General features: G+C 32.1%; 1 protein-coding gene across 3 annotated transcripts in view; it reads left to right on the forward strand.

Annotated features, from left to right (window-relative positions):
* Window positions 1–1,955: 1,955 nt before the first annotated feature.
* The window catches only part of LOC143224857 (uncharacterized), a 52,155-nt gene continuing 35,075 nt past the window's right edge, over window positions 1,956–19,035 (forward strand). For 2 of the 3 annotated variants that reach the window (XM_076453227.1, XM_076453226.1), the window contains exons 1-8: window positions 1,956–2,118; window positions 4,377–4,481; window positions 5,397–5,543; window positions 6,323–6,456; window positions 8,030–8,136; window positions 8,514–8,663; window positions 10,119–10,728; window positions 18,799–18,933. In XM_076453227.1, the coding sequence (XP_076309342.1) occupies window positions 2,083–2,118; window positions 4,377–4,481; window positions 5,397–5,543; window positions 6,323–6,456; window positions 8,030–8,136; window positions 8,514–8,663; window positions 10,119–10,728; window positions 18,799–18,933 (1,424 nt within the window). In that variant the 5' untranslated portion in view covers window positions 1,956–2,082. The remainder of the gene's footprint in view (window positions 2,119–4,376; window positions 4,482–5,396; window positions 5,544–6,322; window positions 6,457–8,029; window positions 8,137–8,513; window positions 8,664–10,118; window positions 10,729–18,798; window positions 18,934–19,035) is intronic. The other variant, XM_076453228.1, reaches the window with a different exon arrangement.

The following is a 19,035-nucleotide window of genomic DNA, read 5'->3' on the forward strand; positions in this document are numbered from 1 at the left end:
CATAATATCTGGGCGTGGCCTATTGGCTAGCGCGTCCAAATTGTTAATCCGAGGGTTCATAGTCCTTCTGATAAATACATGCTTCTTCCAACTTGGTGCCCGTGGACGCACTATAAGAGTGACAGTCAAATTCAGTCACAGAAAAGTCGCCCGAGGGTTTTTCGAGTGATACAATTAACCAGCTGATTTATTTCTAATTTATCCACGAGGGACTGCTATGCATAAATAGCCCTTGTAAAGTATACATTCAAAAGTAACGTCTTACACCTTTAACATGAATATAGATAGTGTTATTTTGTACTGAAATATAGTTACTTATAGCACAATGTAAAACTTTACAGTATTTAACTCAAACCAGCAGCCTTAAGGTTGGGAAAAAACCGACTTAGACGATTTCCTGTCAAACCAAAGAAAACATATTGCAAATATTGTTTACATATACGTATATTAAGATCACAACATTCAGTTTTATAATATAAAATATAGAGTTGCTTCTTCCATACTTGTTTGCTAATGCCTTTGCTCATTAATTAATTGCCTTAAAATTATGGTGACGATAACCATAGAACACTACTACTAGAACAATCTTAAAAGTACCAACTACTGTGCAACTAAGCATTGAAATTTCTATTTGGAAGCTGTTGTTGTTGTTTTGAATTAAGCACAAAGCTATTCAGTGGGCTATTTATGCTCTGCCCACCACGGATATCGAAACCAAAGTTGCGTGGTAAGTCCGCAGACATACCGCTGAGCCACTGGAGGTCCTATTTTGAAGCACCATAATTGATATGGTAGCTACAGTGAATATCTCTCTTCTAGCAATTATAATAAAGAACTTATATTTCTTAAAGTTAAAATCTATTGGTTATTACGTATACAACGCTAGTTAACTCTAAAAAGTATGAAGGTAATTCGATTTTAAAACCAGTAACCTAGAATAGATTGACGAAAAAATGTTTTATGGAGAACTTAGAGATTTGAACTTTAAGTGGATATCTCCGGGCTTTTTTTTTTAAATAACAAATCTTTTTCTCACTTGGAATAATTTTTAAAGCTTGTACAAAATAATTTTACAACATTTTTGGTATAATGACTGAGTAATTCAATAGTATATAAACAAGTTTACGGTTTTATTTCAGCTTACGCTGTTTTGGATATTGGCAAAAAATTGTCATTGAAACAAACATAAAATTAAATGATTTGTTTGTTTGTTTTTGAATTGGAAGGCAGCTAGTCATCACCACCTACCGCCGACTCTTGGGCTACTCTTTTACTAACGAATAGTGGGTCTGACCGAAAACATTATAACGCCCCCGCGGCTGAAAGGACGAGCATGTTTGGTGCGACGGGGACTCTAACCTGTGACTCTCAGATTACGAGTCGAACGCCTTAACCCATCTGGCCATCCAAAATTAAATTAATAAATATATTTTATATATATATGCTACGTGAGAAACGGAAAACAATAAGGAGTTAAATGTCTATTTTCTTTCTCGACAGAATTTTATAAAACAGTTTTAATATTCGCTGACAAAGTTAAAGAATAATGCTATTTTATAGTACAAGAGAGTAATTGTTTACATTTGTATGTGAAATCCAACGTATGGTCGAACTAATTTAACCATTCGTATCTCAGGACGGCTAGTATGTGTGTTAATAATTTTACCAACATAAAGCAGAAAACAACGTTTCGACCTTCTCAGGTTATCTTCTGGTTGCACCTTAAAATAGAATATAACTGCTTCTCACATATTAAACGCATCATAATTTTAGTTACAATACAATAAATTTGTCGATATCCTTAAAAAGGTTGAAATCTTTATATATACCTATTAGTTGAATTATAAAGTCAGTTATGAAAAATACGTCAATTCTCTTCAAATGGGTGTGGTGACTGAATAAATTATTTATGAAAATTAGTGAAAGCTACGCCCTCTTTAGTAGCATCTTTTTTTATGTTTAGAAGCAGTGGAACATTGCCGGTTGACATGTGATTTTGTAGGAGTTTCATTGATAAGTAGTATTATGGCATAACGTTGTGGTGTATTTAACAGTAATTTAGTAGCCTCTAGGGAAATTAAGATGGAGGCGTTTTTAAAAACTGCTAAGAGTTATTTAGTGAGTTGAATGATTAACTTTGTATTTTGACAAATTTTTGATTGACTTTATCGTGTGTGTTTATTTTCCTTTAAATTTTAATATAATAACTGTTTAGTCTTGTCACTATAGAGAAATAAATTATAACAGTAAAGCCTTTGTATAATAAATAGTAATACTATTACCATGTTTTATATTATTTTTTGGACTTTGGTAGCATTATTATTAATTATTTACTATGATTATGAACAACACATTTCGAATATCAGACTATAGGTCTGAGGTTGTACAAGTTTGCACTTTTTAAATTAATTTGCTTCAAGTTTACTACAGCTGTAAGACTATAAAAAAATTTTAGTTTGCATATATTATTTTATTATATTTTGTTAGTCAGCCTTACTTGGTCAGGTAAGTAAATTATAAAAGGTAAAGCTGGTCTAGTGCCTAAATTATAGGGGTAATACTTTATCATTTATGAACTCATTTAAGAATGTTACGTATTGTTAAAAAAAAACGTTCAAAGTAATGACACAATTAAAACGATTTGTATTTGTGTTCATGATTTATTTATTTCGTTTTATTTGTAATTGGAGAAGCAATTGCATGACATCTGATGCTAAACACACCCTATTACCAGAAAAGTAACACAACTTTACCAGGTGTTGTATGTGAGTTTTTCATATTTTATAAAGACGTCAACAGTATTTATGAATTTCAAGCCTTTAACAATGTAAGTTATGTTCCCTGTACTCTTCTCAGTATCTCCAGTAAAAACATCATATCTGTCTTCAAATGGTGACCACCTTCAAACCTGGAATTTTGATGTTACTTATTCTCTGGACTCCTTTTTTTAATTTTATTCAATTAACTGAACATCATAAGTAAGGTGCTTAAAACTGAGCATAATATTCTACATGTCATACAAGGAAGTAAGTGTATGTAAGGGACCGTTTCCAAAAATGGAAAGAGGTGAATGTGGTACACTGTTTGATTCAGTACATAAGCCATATCTCGGCAAAATAAAATATGAGGTTATTATTTTATATTCTAGCTCGATAATATTAGTATTTTGAGTTTCTGATTTGTGCAAAACTATAGACATAGTACTTAGAAATCACAAACATCTAATTTTAAACAGTGCTGAATTCAACGTACTACATGACTCACTAAAATCTATATTTGGATGTGTTATTTTACTATTTAAATTTAAATTAAGAAACTAATATATAATATTAAAGTTTGAATTATAATCTACAATTTGATTCCAGACTTGTTGCTGGAAATTCATAAAATAGTACTTCAGTAAAATTTTGAATGCAAGTCAAATGCAATTGGATGGCCTTTGACCCATAACCCGTCAGTGCCTAATGAGTTTCTGTGATTTTTACCTAAAATCTTGTATGCCTTATTATTAGTTAATATGCTTTACATAGAAGACTTTATAGATGTTTCAAAAATTATGTTCAGCTCTTTCACACCAAGGCAATAAGAATACTGTTCTAATGACCAGTATGGATAGCATTACTCTCATGAAGGTTATAAAGCAGCTCTTTTAGGTATCAGCTCAACTCGCCATAGAGTCCAGACCTGTCTACAAAACTGCAACACATTCAGGACAACTTAAAGTACCTGTTAACATGCATGTAATCAAATTACTTCCGATTCCGTTATCATTGTTTTTAATGAAAATGAGAACTAACAAAGAACGTATCAGAGAGCCATGAGGTAATCTACTTTTTATATTAGTACACTATAACTTCATTTATTTACTAACTTCTATCCAACATTTAAATGTGATTTTCCTAAGAAACCTTTTATATGGTACTTTATCAAATTCTTTCTGAAACTCCAGGTACATCAAATCCACTGCAATACCTGTAACAGGATTAAATACAATGTTTTCAAAGAAACCAAATTTTATAACCTAATTTCTCTGGATCCTTACTGACATTGATATGAAACTTGCATAAGTGCATGTGTACAATTTTTTAATTTGGCTAGTAATTTATCAATTAATGAAGCAAAACTAATTGACTGTTACAGTAATTACTTGGTTATTGTCTTATCTCTTCCCTGATGAATGTGTGACATTGGCTAATTAGTCTTATTAGTAGATTTATTAAAATTAAGACAAACACACTTTAGTTCTGCTCATTATCTTAGAATAAATATTGTAGGAACCAGCTGTGCCTCACCTTCCTCAGTTATGCCATCGTGAATTTTAGAGCTTTGGAAAAATGTGTCTGAGGCATTCCTCAGGTTATAGTTTCTTATCCTAGGTGCATTTGAACCAATTTAATGGAGTTCATGTTGTACTGGGCAGCAAGCCTTGTGACCTGACCTCAGCTACAGCCACAATTGTTACAGCATTTTTTCTTAACCAGGTAAGTGTAAAGGTACTTAACTGAATATGTAATTCTTTGGTAATTTAAAAAAAGTGTAAATTTTATGAAAAAAGATTCATAATGTTACTGGATATTTCTATTTACAAATGTAGATCTGAATTTTTTCAGAATTATTTATATCGTGAAAAAATGAACCTCCAATTGCAAAAAAATTATGTAAGATGTCTTTAAAGTATTTACAATTTTACCTTGGTTACGCATGTTTACATGCAGTCATATTGGCAACTCTGTGTTTCTCAGTTATTGCTTACAAGCTTGTTGTAGCATTTATTAGTATCTTGTCTCTAATCCAAGAGATGAAACATTTGGTACATACAATGATTATTAAAATATGCACAGACAATTTGCAGTAGTGTTTAATTTCTATAAGACCGTGAATAGTTGATTTACATATACAATGTTTAGCAAATTGGGAATATTTGTGTAACATCTTTATTAGAAGCAACAAACCATAAATTAGGTGACAGAGAGTGAAGGGGCTAATGAATATTTTAATAATGTATGTTCTTGGCAGTTTGTCTTCTGTATTTTGGGATACATCTTTATAAAATACCAAAAAATATTGCTGAGTATACTGGTATAGTGTACTAGAAGTTCAAGGTTATAATTTAAAAGAATATTTTTGTTGCAAATAAAACACGTTTCTTAAAATGTAATACCCATAAAATAATATTAAAAATAATTTCAGACACAAGGATCAGTGTTGCAATGTGAACAAGATGTATAGCATCAACATAATATTGAAGATGTGTAATGTGATAACAATAACATAATTTTCTGAACTTTAATTCACATGGCATTTTATTAAAACAAAAACAGTGCTTCAGAAAACTATTTATACCACCTGAAAATTAATTAATTAAGCAAGATTTGAAACTTCTTTGTAATATGTAGATTAAACCAAAGACACATCATGTTGTGCTGCCTGTTATTAATGTCTCGAGGAAAGAATTGAGGCTACGAAAAGAAGTGACTTTTCTTCTGGAAGAAACTGATATTCCAGTTAACCTACTTATTTGTAAGGATGAAATTGATTTAGAAGTGAGTACAATATGCCATCTTTCAGATGGATACTTTTCTAGTTCTTCACTTTATCTTCCACTTCATATCTTAAAAAACAAGTGAGACCAAAATCTTAAAACTTAATCAAAATTTTGAAATATTTATTTAGTGAATTATGTTGCAAGTGTTGTGGTGTCTTAGAAAACTTGCATCACCAGGTGTGTCATCATTTGTATGCTTTCATTTCTAAGTCCTGTTCTTTTTAAGTTTCATTTGAGATAAAAAAGTATACATAACATATATCTTTAAGTGATCTTTAAAAAAGTTGTTTTATAGCCATTTTGATTTAATGATGACATCAAGTGACAAGTTATAACTGAGAAATAAATTAATAAAATGTTCTTTCTTATCTGTTTACATCTGTAGTGATGTCAGTAAAGTATGCACATGACATATGAACTTCAAAAGCAAGAAATAAAAATATTTGTTACTCTTAATTTTGGTTTTGTTTACTCTTGAAACAGAGCACTTTTGGGCACTCTGCAAAAGTACATTTAGTACAGCTATGGATTTATATGATAAATACTTGAAGATCACCTCTAATCAATCACATATGAGCTTAAAGCATATTGCACACTTTAAATTTGATCTTCAGATAAAGAAACAGGATATAAAATATTTTCTGAACCCAAACGAGCCGTTTTTGCATATATATTTCTCTACAAGTGTTTCTCGACATCACTGATTATTCTTTCTCTTTTGGTTTTTGATGGAAATGATTGTTCTTGTGTATGTATGTATAATATTTGTCTTTATAGAAACTTAGAAATGAAGGAAAATTGTTTTTGACCCTGGTGGATCACAATATTATAAGTGCAGACCAGCAGTTCTTAGAAAACTCTGTACAGGTGTTTCACCATCACACATATCAGGCCAAGGATAGAGGAGACAGGTATGGTGCCAAAAGGATATTTTTTTTATATATAAGACATTTTTTTATTTTAACAGTGGCTTCAGTAAAATTTTCAAAGCTTTTGTCATATCCATTTGAGAAGCCTTTGATGTAATGATTTGAACATCAAAAAACTTGGAAAACTGTTCATTGTAAATTTAGAAATGAAACTGCCTAAAAATAATATTTAAATACCAGAGCAGACCTAAAGGCTGTAATATTTTTCTCAAAATCCCAAATGGGTACATTGGTAAATAAACGTTTATATTGGAAATTCTCAAAGTTAATTGTATAATGAGCATTTTTAGCACAATTATTATGAACACAAGACCCTAGATCACTTTGTAACATGCATAGTGAAAGAGTTGCATTTTATATATACAAGGCAGAAATAATGCAAGATAATTGGTAAAGATGGTATGCACTCACTATTAACTATTTTTATCTGGAGTATTGTTAGTTCCAAAAACTTTAAATGATAAAAATAATACTCCAGAGGCAAGACTTTGAGTATTCAGTCTTGCATTAGTGAATCATTGGGAAGAAGATTAGGTTCTGGAAGTACTGGTATTTTTTTGTACTGAGATAGTCCTTTTTTTTTAGGCTGGAGAGGTGTGATTTATGATGTCTTTAGTAAACACTAGGATAGCAGTAATTCCATTGGCCTTAAAACTCCTAATTTGTGAATCCTCTCTACAAAAATTCCTTAACTATCATAAATAGTCCTGCAATGTTCTAAAAATATAAAACATTTGGTTTCTGTTCTTGTTGGGATGTACACAATTGTGTAGTTTTTGTTCTGGTCTAGTAACTAGTGGTTAGATGTATGTGGTTTAAGCAGGAAATCATGTAATTTGTTTTTTAGTACAATTTCAGAAAACATTAAGTTTAAGACACCAGTATCTTCATCTTCAAGGTTACATTAATCAAGTTTAGCTGGTTAAAGTTTTATAATTGATATGTGGTAGATGTATCTTAAGTTTTAGTTAGTACTAGCAAGGAAATTATTTTTTATCACAGTGTTGGACTGGATATTTATCCTAATTTTACCCAACATGTTTTTAGGGATAATCCTTAAATATTCCTAATTTTCCACTTTGATAGTTCTGAATTTATTCCAAAAACGTTTTCCTGGCTGAAAAATCTTCATTCTTGGAACATAAGTGCACAATCTTCAAATGGTTAACTTCAAGTTTAATATAGAATTATAGTATTATTGATATTTTCAACTGTGTTAAATCCACTTACCTGAAATAATTCTTCACGATTAGTCTGTTTATTTTATATTACAGCCAGCTGAGATCGTGGCAAATTGTATATGATACAAAGGCCAAAATAAACCACTCATAATTGACAAAGTTCTTCAATGTTGTTGGTGTTTTTTTGCCTGTTAAGAGATTTTTGTTCTCTCTCGATAGAACATTTCTGATAGGAGTGGAATTGAAAATGTTTTCCGTTTATAATTTAATATATGTTTTTATTTGGAAGGTGAATTTTATGTGCCCACTTTTCCATATTTTTAATATTACACATTTTGACAAGTCAAAATTCAAAACTGTTTTTATCACTTCAGATGTGATACAACAATTGAAATGGTTGGCTCTTGTTGCACTCTGGTGGCAGAAAAATTGTTAAACATTAGTTCTGATCTAGATCCACAAATTGTCATGCTTTTATACAGTAAGTATGTTAATCAATCAGGTATACGATATTTTTATCTAAATACATCCCTAATGTTTCTGAAAGGGTAAAGTAAAACATTTGTTTTCAATATTTCTTTTGATAAATAGCTGATAAATATAAACATTGTTAGAATAAATGAGTTTAATTAATGATGTTAATAATTTGAAACAATTTATATCTCCAAGAGCACAGAACTTAAAATGATTTAATATTGAAGCGTCAGGTGTTGCAACTCTTATACAGTTGAAGTACATTTATTAACATATTTCATAAAATTTAATTTCTCTGTTGTGTAAATGAAATAAGACCAGATTTATTTCTTCAGTTAAACTTTGCAACTGAAAACAATTATCGTATTCTTTTGTGGTAAACAGGAGCAATCTTATTAGACACTGCATGTTTGTCAGAAGAGGCTCGGAGAGCAACACCGAAAGATGTACAGATTGTAGCAAAGCTTGAAACGTTTTTGGAGGGGGTGACAAGAACAGAGATATTTGAAAAATTAAAGATGTTTGATCTTACAGGTGATTTGAAGCATTTTGTTATTAGGTAACCCTTAACATGTACATTTTAATATATATATATACACACACACACACACACACACACACAGAGAGAGAGAGAGAGATTATTATTGGATTATTTAAGTGGGGCTTGTGTTTTAAATTTGATTTAAACAGTGACATCTTATGTGCACAGTAATGGTTTCAGTTTTAACTTGTGTTTCACACAGTAGCATTGTATACTGATTGTGAGATATCTGTTTTGGTCTATTTTATGGTACATAAAGTAACATATTCATATACAATTGGTAGAGTTTTGGTTTCAGATTGCTCTAACTTTACTCAGTGACATGCATGTATAGTAATGTTCAGTTTCAGTTTGAATCAAACCATGCTGAACATGCATTGTTCCTCTGTGCTAATGGTGATGTATACCTGTCTCAGTCTTTATTCAATCTGTATAGAGTGGCATTGTGTGTGTGTATAGTAATATTAAGGTTTTAGGTTTATGGATGTTTTATGGAACTGACACCTCAAGATTACTCATGGTACTCTACCAGTTATATAGGTACTATCCAAAGTGATATACATACTAATAATTTCAGTGTCATTCTTTTCTTGGTGCACACATACTTAGGTTGGAAATTCTACCAGTATTTATATAAAACATTTTATAGCACATTGTGCTTATATTTTAGTAACCATACAAAAACTTTAACCCTGCACTGGTATTGAGAATACAAGAATACTACATATATATATTAAAATATAGCAGGTATTTCATAATATATCCTGAAATTATAAACTTGCTTTCAAATATTGTTATAAGGTTTTTTTTGTATTTAGTTGGTAAAATAAATGAATCCTGTTTCTTGAAAGATAACTGAAGAAACTCTTTGTTTTAAAGCTGTGATGTCATTATGGATTAAAAATCCACGAGAAAAAATGGGAACTTTGTACATAAAACAAATGATATAAAAAATATGAGTGTGTGAAAAATATACAAAACAAAATAGTTGGGATTCTACAGTTTGCTACAGAAACTTTTTTTTTTAGTATTGCATTTACCATTCATAACTAAAGTAGTGGATACTATTAAATTAGAGATTTTTTTTCAATTTGTATTAATATATATAATACTTCGATGAATATAACATTACTTTATAATACCTGTTTTCAATTTAAAATATGTATTAATAAAAGTTATGTAAATTAAAAATTTAGAATTTTCTGACTACCCTGTATTTCAGGTCTTTTTCTGAATGTACTGTGAATGCATGTAATTCTTTACATTTTTAGTAATTTTATTTGAATCAAATTCCAAACATTTGCATACAATGATTTTTTTTTTACTATTTAAATGAAAGACATTATGAAGAGTTTAATTCTCTCTCAAAATTTGTTAAAAAGTGATTTGTAATATTAACACTTCCTTCAGAGGTTCAACTACTGTAACTCTTTCTTTGGGTGTTTCAGGCCAACCACCCACCTCTCAAGTCTCATCTGCACAAAACTCCTGTCCTCACATACCTCAGAACAACTCTGTGGATGATACATTTCACTTGCAAAACATCAGAGTGAAACAACCAAATTTTCTTCAAAGCTTTAAAAAGCAAGACATGGTTGAAGAAGTAACTAAAAGAGTGATAGAGTTTGGACTGGAAACCTCAGAAATGAAGTCTTTAACTTTCACTGCAGAAGAAAGCATTGTTGAGTGCAGTTTTGATTCAAATGAACCATGGAGAGTGTCAAATGTTTCATCTGGTGAATTGTTAACAAAAATGCAAGACAAAGATGTTGCTTTAGCCAATATTCGAAAAATTGATGGCGTGTTTCAACAGAGTAATAATTCGATAAATGAGGTAGAAAAGGGTAATCAGGCGTTATCAGAGCTACTTACTATTGGAGATAAGATTGAAGATGCTCCAGATTTGGGATGTGCCAATATATCTAGTGGTGAGGTACTATTTGAGGTTTTTAAATCACCTGCTACCCTTGAGGATGTTTACAAAGTGCAAGAAAACCAAAGAAATGGATTTGCACATGGAGAAGACATGTTTTCTTTGATGCAAATGAAGCCTTTGAAGTAAGTTCTGTATTTTTTATTTATATTACGGATCTTAGTATCAGAAAATCATACATGTTTTGCTACAGCCAAAAATGGATAAGTATTTATAAAAATATTTTCATTAGCACGATGTTATCCAAATTAAAGAAAACATTTATTTTCAGTTTGTGCTGCCTTTTAGGGGAGAATATAAGATGTGGATTCAATGTATGGTGATCAAATTTAGGGGCCATTTGAGGGTACGTGCTAAATGTCATTGAGATTGGAGACAGACAGAAAGGAGCCATCTGAAGAGTAATATAATGAGTGAGGAAGATATTGACACAAACTCCCCTATGTTACTTTCTAAGGGCACCTGCAAGATTTGTTAAAATCAATAGGATAACTTGAGGAACACACAGGGGTTCATGGGAGAGGGAGGGGTCAGGTTCAAACACTAATTCCATATAACACGGCACATATAACAAGGACTATTTATATGCTATGTTTGGGTGAGATTTGTCAAAACATGCAAGCAGAAAACTTTGATTAGATTGTTTTCCTAGTGTGTTTGTACGTACATATACATACACACAAACATATATATCTTATTATAAAGGAGCTTACAAAACTACTGTAGTGATCATTGCCAATCATAACTTGGTCATATTTTCATAACTACATAGTATTTTTAAAGCTGATCAATAAATAAGACAATTAAAACTAATGCAAAAATGTTATGTTTCAGATTTAACCAATAAAAATTACAACAAATGAGTAACTTTCAACAATAAAACAATTAAAAACAAACTTTAAAACATTTGTTTTTCTTCAGTGAAAGTCTTATGAGTGTTGCAACAGAGACCCTTGGTCATTCTCTTTTTTAGTCTATCTATTATGAGTTGAATCCATCTTTTTTTTCTCTCTCTCTCTCTCCCTTTGTGCCCAAAGCACCCTTTTCCTTCCCACTTCCTACTAAAATGGAATATGAAGTTTACTATTCATGTCCTAGCTTTGACATCTCAGATGCGTGAGATTCTTTTTTGGAGACTTCTTGTTCTTCTTGCTTGGATATTATTTACCTTATGTCATTGATTCATCTGAAACTCTTGCAGCTAATGATAGATGTATTTTTCTCTAAGTTTATTTTTTGTCTAAGACTTTGGTAACTTCTGGGAAGTAGTGAGATGCCTTTATTTTTTTTTAACTTTTCTGTTAGATATTTATTTGCACACTAGCAAACTACCAGGCTTTGCTCAGATAAAAATGGCTTTACAAATGATTTAGTTCTTTGTTTACATGCTAATGTATCAATCTAGTGTAGACCTTCTTTGCACACAATATTTTTTTTTTGTTTTACTGTCAGGAACAAAGAAGAATACATTATAAACAGGAAGCAAATGAAGGCTCCAAGAGGCCTTTAAGTAATTTTCACACACAACTGATCATGCATAGAATAATTAGAAGAAATCCTCGCATGAAGTGTAAATAATAGCCCTATTATCATGCATTGACAAAATGTCCTTTTCAATTTAAGACCAATTTGTCATCCTGTTTGCTAAAACTGGTTCATCAGTCACATTGGCCTCCGAGACCATGGCCACCTAGTCCGTGTTACTTCTCACACGAAGTTGTCTGTAGCCCGAGTTTGAAGATTATAGCGTTAAAGATGTGGCTGTTTCTAAAGCTGATGGTACAAATGGTACTTCAGTTTGTATTAGGAAGGAAAGTGAACCGTTTAAGGCACAAGGACCACGATTTACACGTAGAAATGATACGTTTATGGTAATTTAGCTTTAAAATTGGAAATATTTTCTGCAGTCTTGAAAGAATAAATACTAATATTGTAGACCTTAAAGATGTCAATCTACCAGAGACTACAAAAACTTAAAGCATCGCAAAACAAAAAATAAGTCCAAGCATAATGAATACAGTGTTCACCGTTGTTTTATTTTCCGACATTAATACGTTGAACTAAAGTATTCAGTTGTCTATCCTTATGTCCAAAAGATACGCTTCTGTGGTGGTTGTATTAATAACAATAGCCTATTAGTGCCCCTGCCTTTTTAAAATTTAGTTTGTAACGTAAACCTATAATTTAAAATAATCGTATGCTTGTAAAGGGGGACGGGGTGAGAACTTTCTACCTGTTGCGAGGGTTGAGACCATCCCATCCTTCCTCCGCGTGCGCGATTGGTGCCTGTGTCAACCACGCGTCATATTCCTTGATGGTCCAAAGCGCATTTCACTCGTCATTGAAAAGCCTCTAACATAAAAATCTTTATATCTCGGTCGTTAGTTTTGCCTTTTAAGAAAATGTTGCGAAGTGAATATTTTTATCGTAATTTTGTCTTGAAAAGTAATAAATCGAGTAATTTTAGCAAACTTATTGTGCAGGTGGTGTTCGAATTAGACCTGTTCCAAATTAAATTTGAACTCGTAACGGTTGTTGTAGTCTCCCAATTTAACAATAGATTATACGTATCGGTATACACAAGTATAAATACTTAATATACTGAGTGAAAAATCGCTACTTTTCTACGTACCTTATTACATCAGTAATAAGCTGAATTAATTAGAGTACTGATAGTATTTGTATTTAGTTTCCTCAGTGTGGTTTGTACGTTATTACGAAGTTAACAACCTACAAAGCCATGAATTCACAACCAATTTGTCCCTCTGGACGTCAGCGATAAGTTCGCGAGCTTACAACGCTGAACTTGGTGTTTCTGTTCTCCCGATGGAATTAATGTACCCTGCTTGTTATGCAGTTTTGTACTAATCAGCAGGAACAACTTAGTGTACAGATAAAACCGCAAACTAACATGGCAGGGGTTTAGTTTAGAGAGAGAGAAATCAGAAGAATTCTCTCACCAACTGGGTGTTCAGGAACGTTGTGGTTCCTCTTCATCCCCTTTCGTGGAAGGTTATTGAATTTAGCTGGTTTTTTTTCTTTAATTTTGACCCTTTTTGGGTGAAGGAGTGAAGTTGGTCATAATTAATATTCATGAGCGAGGCAAAGGTAACACCGGAGAAAACAGCCAGAACTCGTCCCGAAAGGCAGATGTCATAGTAAATATGAACATAAACGCGAAACGACCCGATTCAGGGCATGGCAATAAAGTTGCCATAGCTGGGATCTAAAAATCCAATGCCTAAGATTTTGCTGTGGGGGGGAAACGGGAGTGCCCCGAGAAAACCCACTTTCACAGGACAGGCGCCGAAAGAATTACCTGTCCTGTGTCTGAGACCTGAAAAAGAAAATACATAATACGTTCAAGATTGTGTGTAAAAAATCTGACGAGGTGCGATTAGTGCTAGGGTTAAAATTGTTCAGATTTCACTGTCAATTAAAAATAATTTGAACTTTCGAAATTTGCTGTTATTAGATCAGAACAATGGAATTTAGTAAACAAAAAGTGTTTAATGGTTAACAATTGCATTGTTTAATTTTTCAGTGAGACTTTAAATATTTTAAAAACAACATGAAACTGATGAATGTGCAAATTTAAAATTTTAATTTTGAAAATTTTAATTCAATAACTTATGTAAATATGGCTACTGTTAATATATAGAATATTAAAAATATTTCATATAAATTACCTTAGTTAATTGTTTACAAAAAATACTGTAATTTGGAGAGAAAAAATACTTATTCTTTATTCACTGGCCCGGCATGGCCAGGTGGTTAAGGCATACAACTCGTAATCTGAAGATCGCGGGTTCGAATCCCCGTTGCATCAAACATTCTCGCCCTTTCAGCCTTGGGGCGTTATAATGTACGATTAATCCCACTATTCGTTGGTAAAAAGAGTAGCCCAAGAGTTGGCGGTGGGTGGTGATGACTACACTGCTAAATTAGGGACGGCTAGCGCAGATAGCCCTCGTGTAACTTTGCGAGAAGTTCAAGACAAACAGACTATATTCACTTCGATAGTACTTCACTTACTGCAACATGATTTTTTTTTGTCGTAAGAACACGAACTCAGTTTTTTGTGGTTATAAAAACGTGATGTTTCACCAAGCAAGCTAAGGAAGACTTCAGTAACAGCAATAACAGGAGATTCTGGATTTAATAAGCGAAGAGGAAATCAGTTGGATGTAATCACGAATACAGGAAACTGATTCACAAAGTTATTTCACAGTAAACTATTTGCAACAATGACACATTGTCAGGTAAGATAAAAGACGTTAAAATCAAATTGGGCGAAAATGCCCTTGAAGTAAAAATTGGCCATCGCTTGTCCCATAAAATGGTCCAAGACGTAATTATAATCATTAATTCTGGTCACAATTAGTTTAACTCCGAATTCCACCGGAACTTCTGAGTGTGTCTTGTTTTTAATTCGTCTTATTTGTCCCATATGCAAAATGGGAAATCATTATCTTTACGTATGATGAACACCACAGGCAGTCTTCAAAACTAGTTATCAATTTATCGAACCTTCTGGTGCAGTTGGACAAGTTCTGACCACGTGTGAAAGCCTAAGGGCAAGAAGAACACAGCCCAAGGTCGGACTGCCCTGTTTTACTGGAATTCGTAAATACGGAAATATATTTACTTCACAAGGATAATAAGCAGATAAAGAAACAGCCAAATGGATGAGTGTAAAAGTTTATATATATATATGACACTGTGGAAAATAAAATCATTTACATTTGTCACAGTTCGTACTGTTATTTATTATTTATATTTTCTTAACATTAAATTATCCATGCCACATCTCAACTTTAATCACAGAGGTATTTTATTGAAAAACAATTTGTTGCAATTTTGTAGTGCCTTTTATGTCACCATAGTAACGCGAAACTCGTGTAATAAGAGACGTACCATTCTGTTGAGAGATGTGCAGTAACACCACTATGTCGAAAGTTGTACAATGAGAAATATATAACGTGGGGACGTTATAATGGCTAGTCTTACACTGTTCATTTGGGGAAGCCTAGTACAGATAGCCCTCGTGTAGTTTTGCGCGAAATTAAAAACAAATAAACAGATAGTGTTAATATATATATGTATACGTCACGGAAGTGGACATTCACAGGCATTTTCCCGGAAGGGGAGTACAAAGTAGTGTGAAATTGTGAGCTAAATTAGTAATAGATACATATGTTAAATTGATAAAGAAAGAATTGTTTTTCATTTTATAGAGGGCAAATGCCCTCTCCCCATTCCCGTGGACGCCCGTGGTTGTGCATTGTAAAGTGTAATAAAATAAAAGCTAAGTTAGTGTTTGAACAACAGCTAATCAGTTTTTCTGCACAATTCGATAAATTAATGTATAGGCTTGCTTTCAAATGATTAGTTGTATGTATATTTATCGGTATTTCTGTGGAAGAAAAAATGTTTTCCCCACCTTTTGATGTTTTTTTTTTTTAAATAAAGATATTTATTTCCTGAAACGTATAAGACAGGAAAGAGATACTTAACTTTACAAAACAAATTCACTGAGAAAACAACAATTTGTGTATCTGTCACTCTTTCCTCTTCATGTGTGTTATTGAACTATCCAAACCGTGCATACAGTTGTTGTAATCTGTGGGAAGAGTGAATTTTAATTCGTAGGAGTTAAGTATTTAGGGTGTTTGCCCCTTTGATTTCTTGAGAGTGGGCGAACTCATATTACAGGTTTACTTTAAGACACCACAGTGTTAAAAAATGTTGCGCGAGATTATTCGAGATGCGCACGCGCTTTTCTCCTATGCGTACATGCAAGACGGCCAAGTTTGCCTACTGCGATGTTAAAAACGTGTTGGTGGGACTTGGTGGCTTAAATCAGAACATAAAAATTTGCCACGTATAAATTTTCCCACTTGTAGTTTATAACGGCATTAAAATATATATATCAAATAGTTGGTTATTTTGGAAACAAGTACCGAAATAAATAATCTAAAACTTCGTTGGTTTGTAATATATATAGACACTAGAATCCGGTTTTCATACAACTGAATGTGAAATTTGACAGTGGTGTTTATCGATTATTTCTCCGTCGGAGATCTGGCGTCAACTCCTATGTTGGTTGTCGCCAAGGTGGGGTAGGGAAGCCTCAGAGTTTATTGATGTATGTTGTAAAATTCGACGTATGGCCGTTTAAGGTTATTTTTAACTCTGAAGAAAATGCATACACTGGAAAGTCAAGCCCTTTCATCAGAAACTTTAGCCAGTGTTAGTAAAAGGTATGAAGAATTTTAAATTAAAAAAAACAACAACTTATTGTATCATAGGTTTTGTCAAGTTTTATTAGAAGTATTTTTCGCTTTCTTATTAACAAAACATTATTTTCGTTAGTTAATTTTAGCGATTAAACATTACATATTTGAACAAATTTATCAGTTTAGAGATTCCTTGTCATTACGCATTTTTTATATTTAGAACTGTATATAACTTCTGTTTTTCCTTAATAAAAATTTAAAGTGCTTCAATAATTATATTTTGTCAAATTTACAATGGTTAACCGTTGTCATTATGAATATCAGATGAAGAAAAATACTTTACGTTGATTTATTTTAAACACTCGGCTAAGGCCCAAGAAAATGAAATTGTAATTGTGTTGATGAATGGAGGCGTTTTCGGATATATATAAATCAAATTATTGAAAACTGCGTAATTTAACTAAAACCGTAAAACTCTTTAACATTTACTAAAGCAAACGTTGAGGATGAGACGAGTCTAACCCTTCTCGAGTTTAAAGATAGAATCATTGTGGTAAACGTTGTGAAAATAGCTGGCTTGATACTTAAAGAATTGTGATGAAATTCCATGTTCTGACTACAGTGGTAGAACTGTCGAGCGAGAATACGGAGTACATCCATGTTACGAAGTTCGTATTGTTGTTGAAACGTCTATTTTGAGGCTGCACGGGTTATGTTTAACTTTAGTGAAACGTGCGAATTAAAAATTAAATAAGTGTGCTATTTCAAAAATATACAAAATGTCAGACAAGTAATTCATAAAGGAATTTTAGACCTGTGGACATACAATTAAAACGCCTATAACATTATAAATTCTATCAACGTTTATTAAAATGTAGGAGGTACGGAAGTACTGTTTAATATGATTGTTATTTATGTTAGTGAAATTACACTTGATATTGTATTAGAAGCAAGAAGGGCACGTTTTATTTAATATTTTACCTTTATCGTAGTTTTAAAGAGATTGGTAGTTTCCTTTTGTAAATTAACGTTACCTTTAGACTATAGTTTTTGACATAACGCAGATCTTAATGTATTTGTTTTGTCATTAACAGTTTGGTTGAGTTCACATCATCAGATTATTTTAATGCATTCTAAAGTGAATTTCCTTAGTGTTATATAATTGTTTTCGTAATACTAGTTGCAAATAACACGTTTATGGATTTTTTTATCCATAAGATAACTGTCATTGTTATGTATAATTTCTTAAAGATTTTTACTTATGATCGCTTGAACGGTTGTGAGAGTCCTGTTTTTCAGCTGGAAACTTGTGGTAGAAGTCACTGATGTATAATAGGGTTTCTATGCAATCATTTTTACCAATAGCATATGTTCTTTGTTTGGTTTCTGGAACACACGTTCTAAAGCCCTGTTTAATTAGGTCACCCTGTATCTTTATGATCAGCATTTTTTGTATTAATTTTATATAAATCTTGAAGTCTAAAAATTTTTTTTATAAATGTTTTCATCAACTCTGTTTTTATGTCCATTTGAATTTCTGCTGCTTTACTAGTAGTTTGGAAGTGCACCACTGTTCTTTCTTGTATTTTGCTTTATCAAATACTGTTAATTTCTACTGACCATCTAAACTAATATCTTGTAAGCACATTTCAAAGTATTTGGTGTTTGTGTGTATGCACGTATTGTGCTGAGGTTATTCTTGGAGTGTTTACTACATATTACGTATGTGTATAAATGTGATATGTTGATGTTATTCTTAGAATACTAGCAATGTATTAAATGTGTGTATACATGTATTTTATTGGTACTGTATTAACTACGTACTACATGTGTGTGTGCATGTATTTTATTGGTACTGTATTAACTACGTACTACATGTGTGTGTGCATGTATTTTATTGGTACTGTATTAACTATGTACTACATGTGTGTGTATACGTGTATTTTTTCCTGTTAGAATGGATGGGACAATTGCAGCCTCAGAAAACTTTGTCAAGAATGAGCCTGCTTCTGACAGAGAGACTAAACTGTCATCATTGCTTTCAGAAAAGGTTTCTCCAGATAACTGTGATTTAGAAATGGTAAAAGACAGGTAAAGGTTTCTCGATTGTTGTTATTTAGATTTAAGGTATTAGAGAAACCTGCATAATGAGGTTTGGAACTTATATATTTCTCTTCTCAGGATTAAGGCAGT

Source organism: Tachypleus tridentatus, chromosome 9, assembly GCF_004210375.1.
Source record: "Tachypleus tridentatus isolate NWPU-2018 chromosome 9, ASM421037v1, whole genome shotgun sequence".
In the NCBI taxonomy this organism is placed as follows: domain Eukaryota; kingdom Metazoa; phylum Arthropoda; class Merostomata; order Xiphosura; family Limulidae; genus Tachypleus; species Tachypleus tridentatus.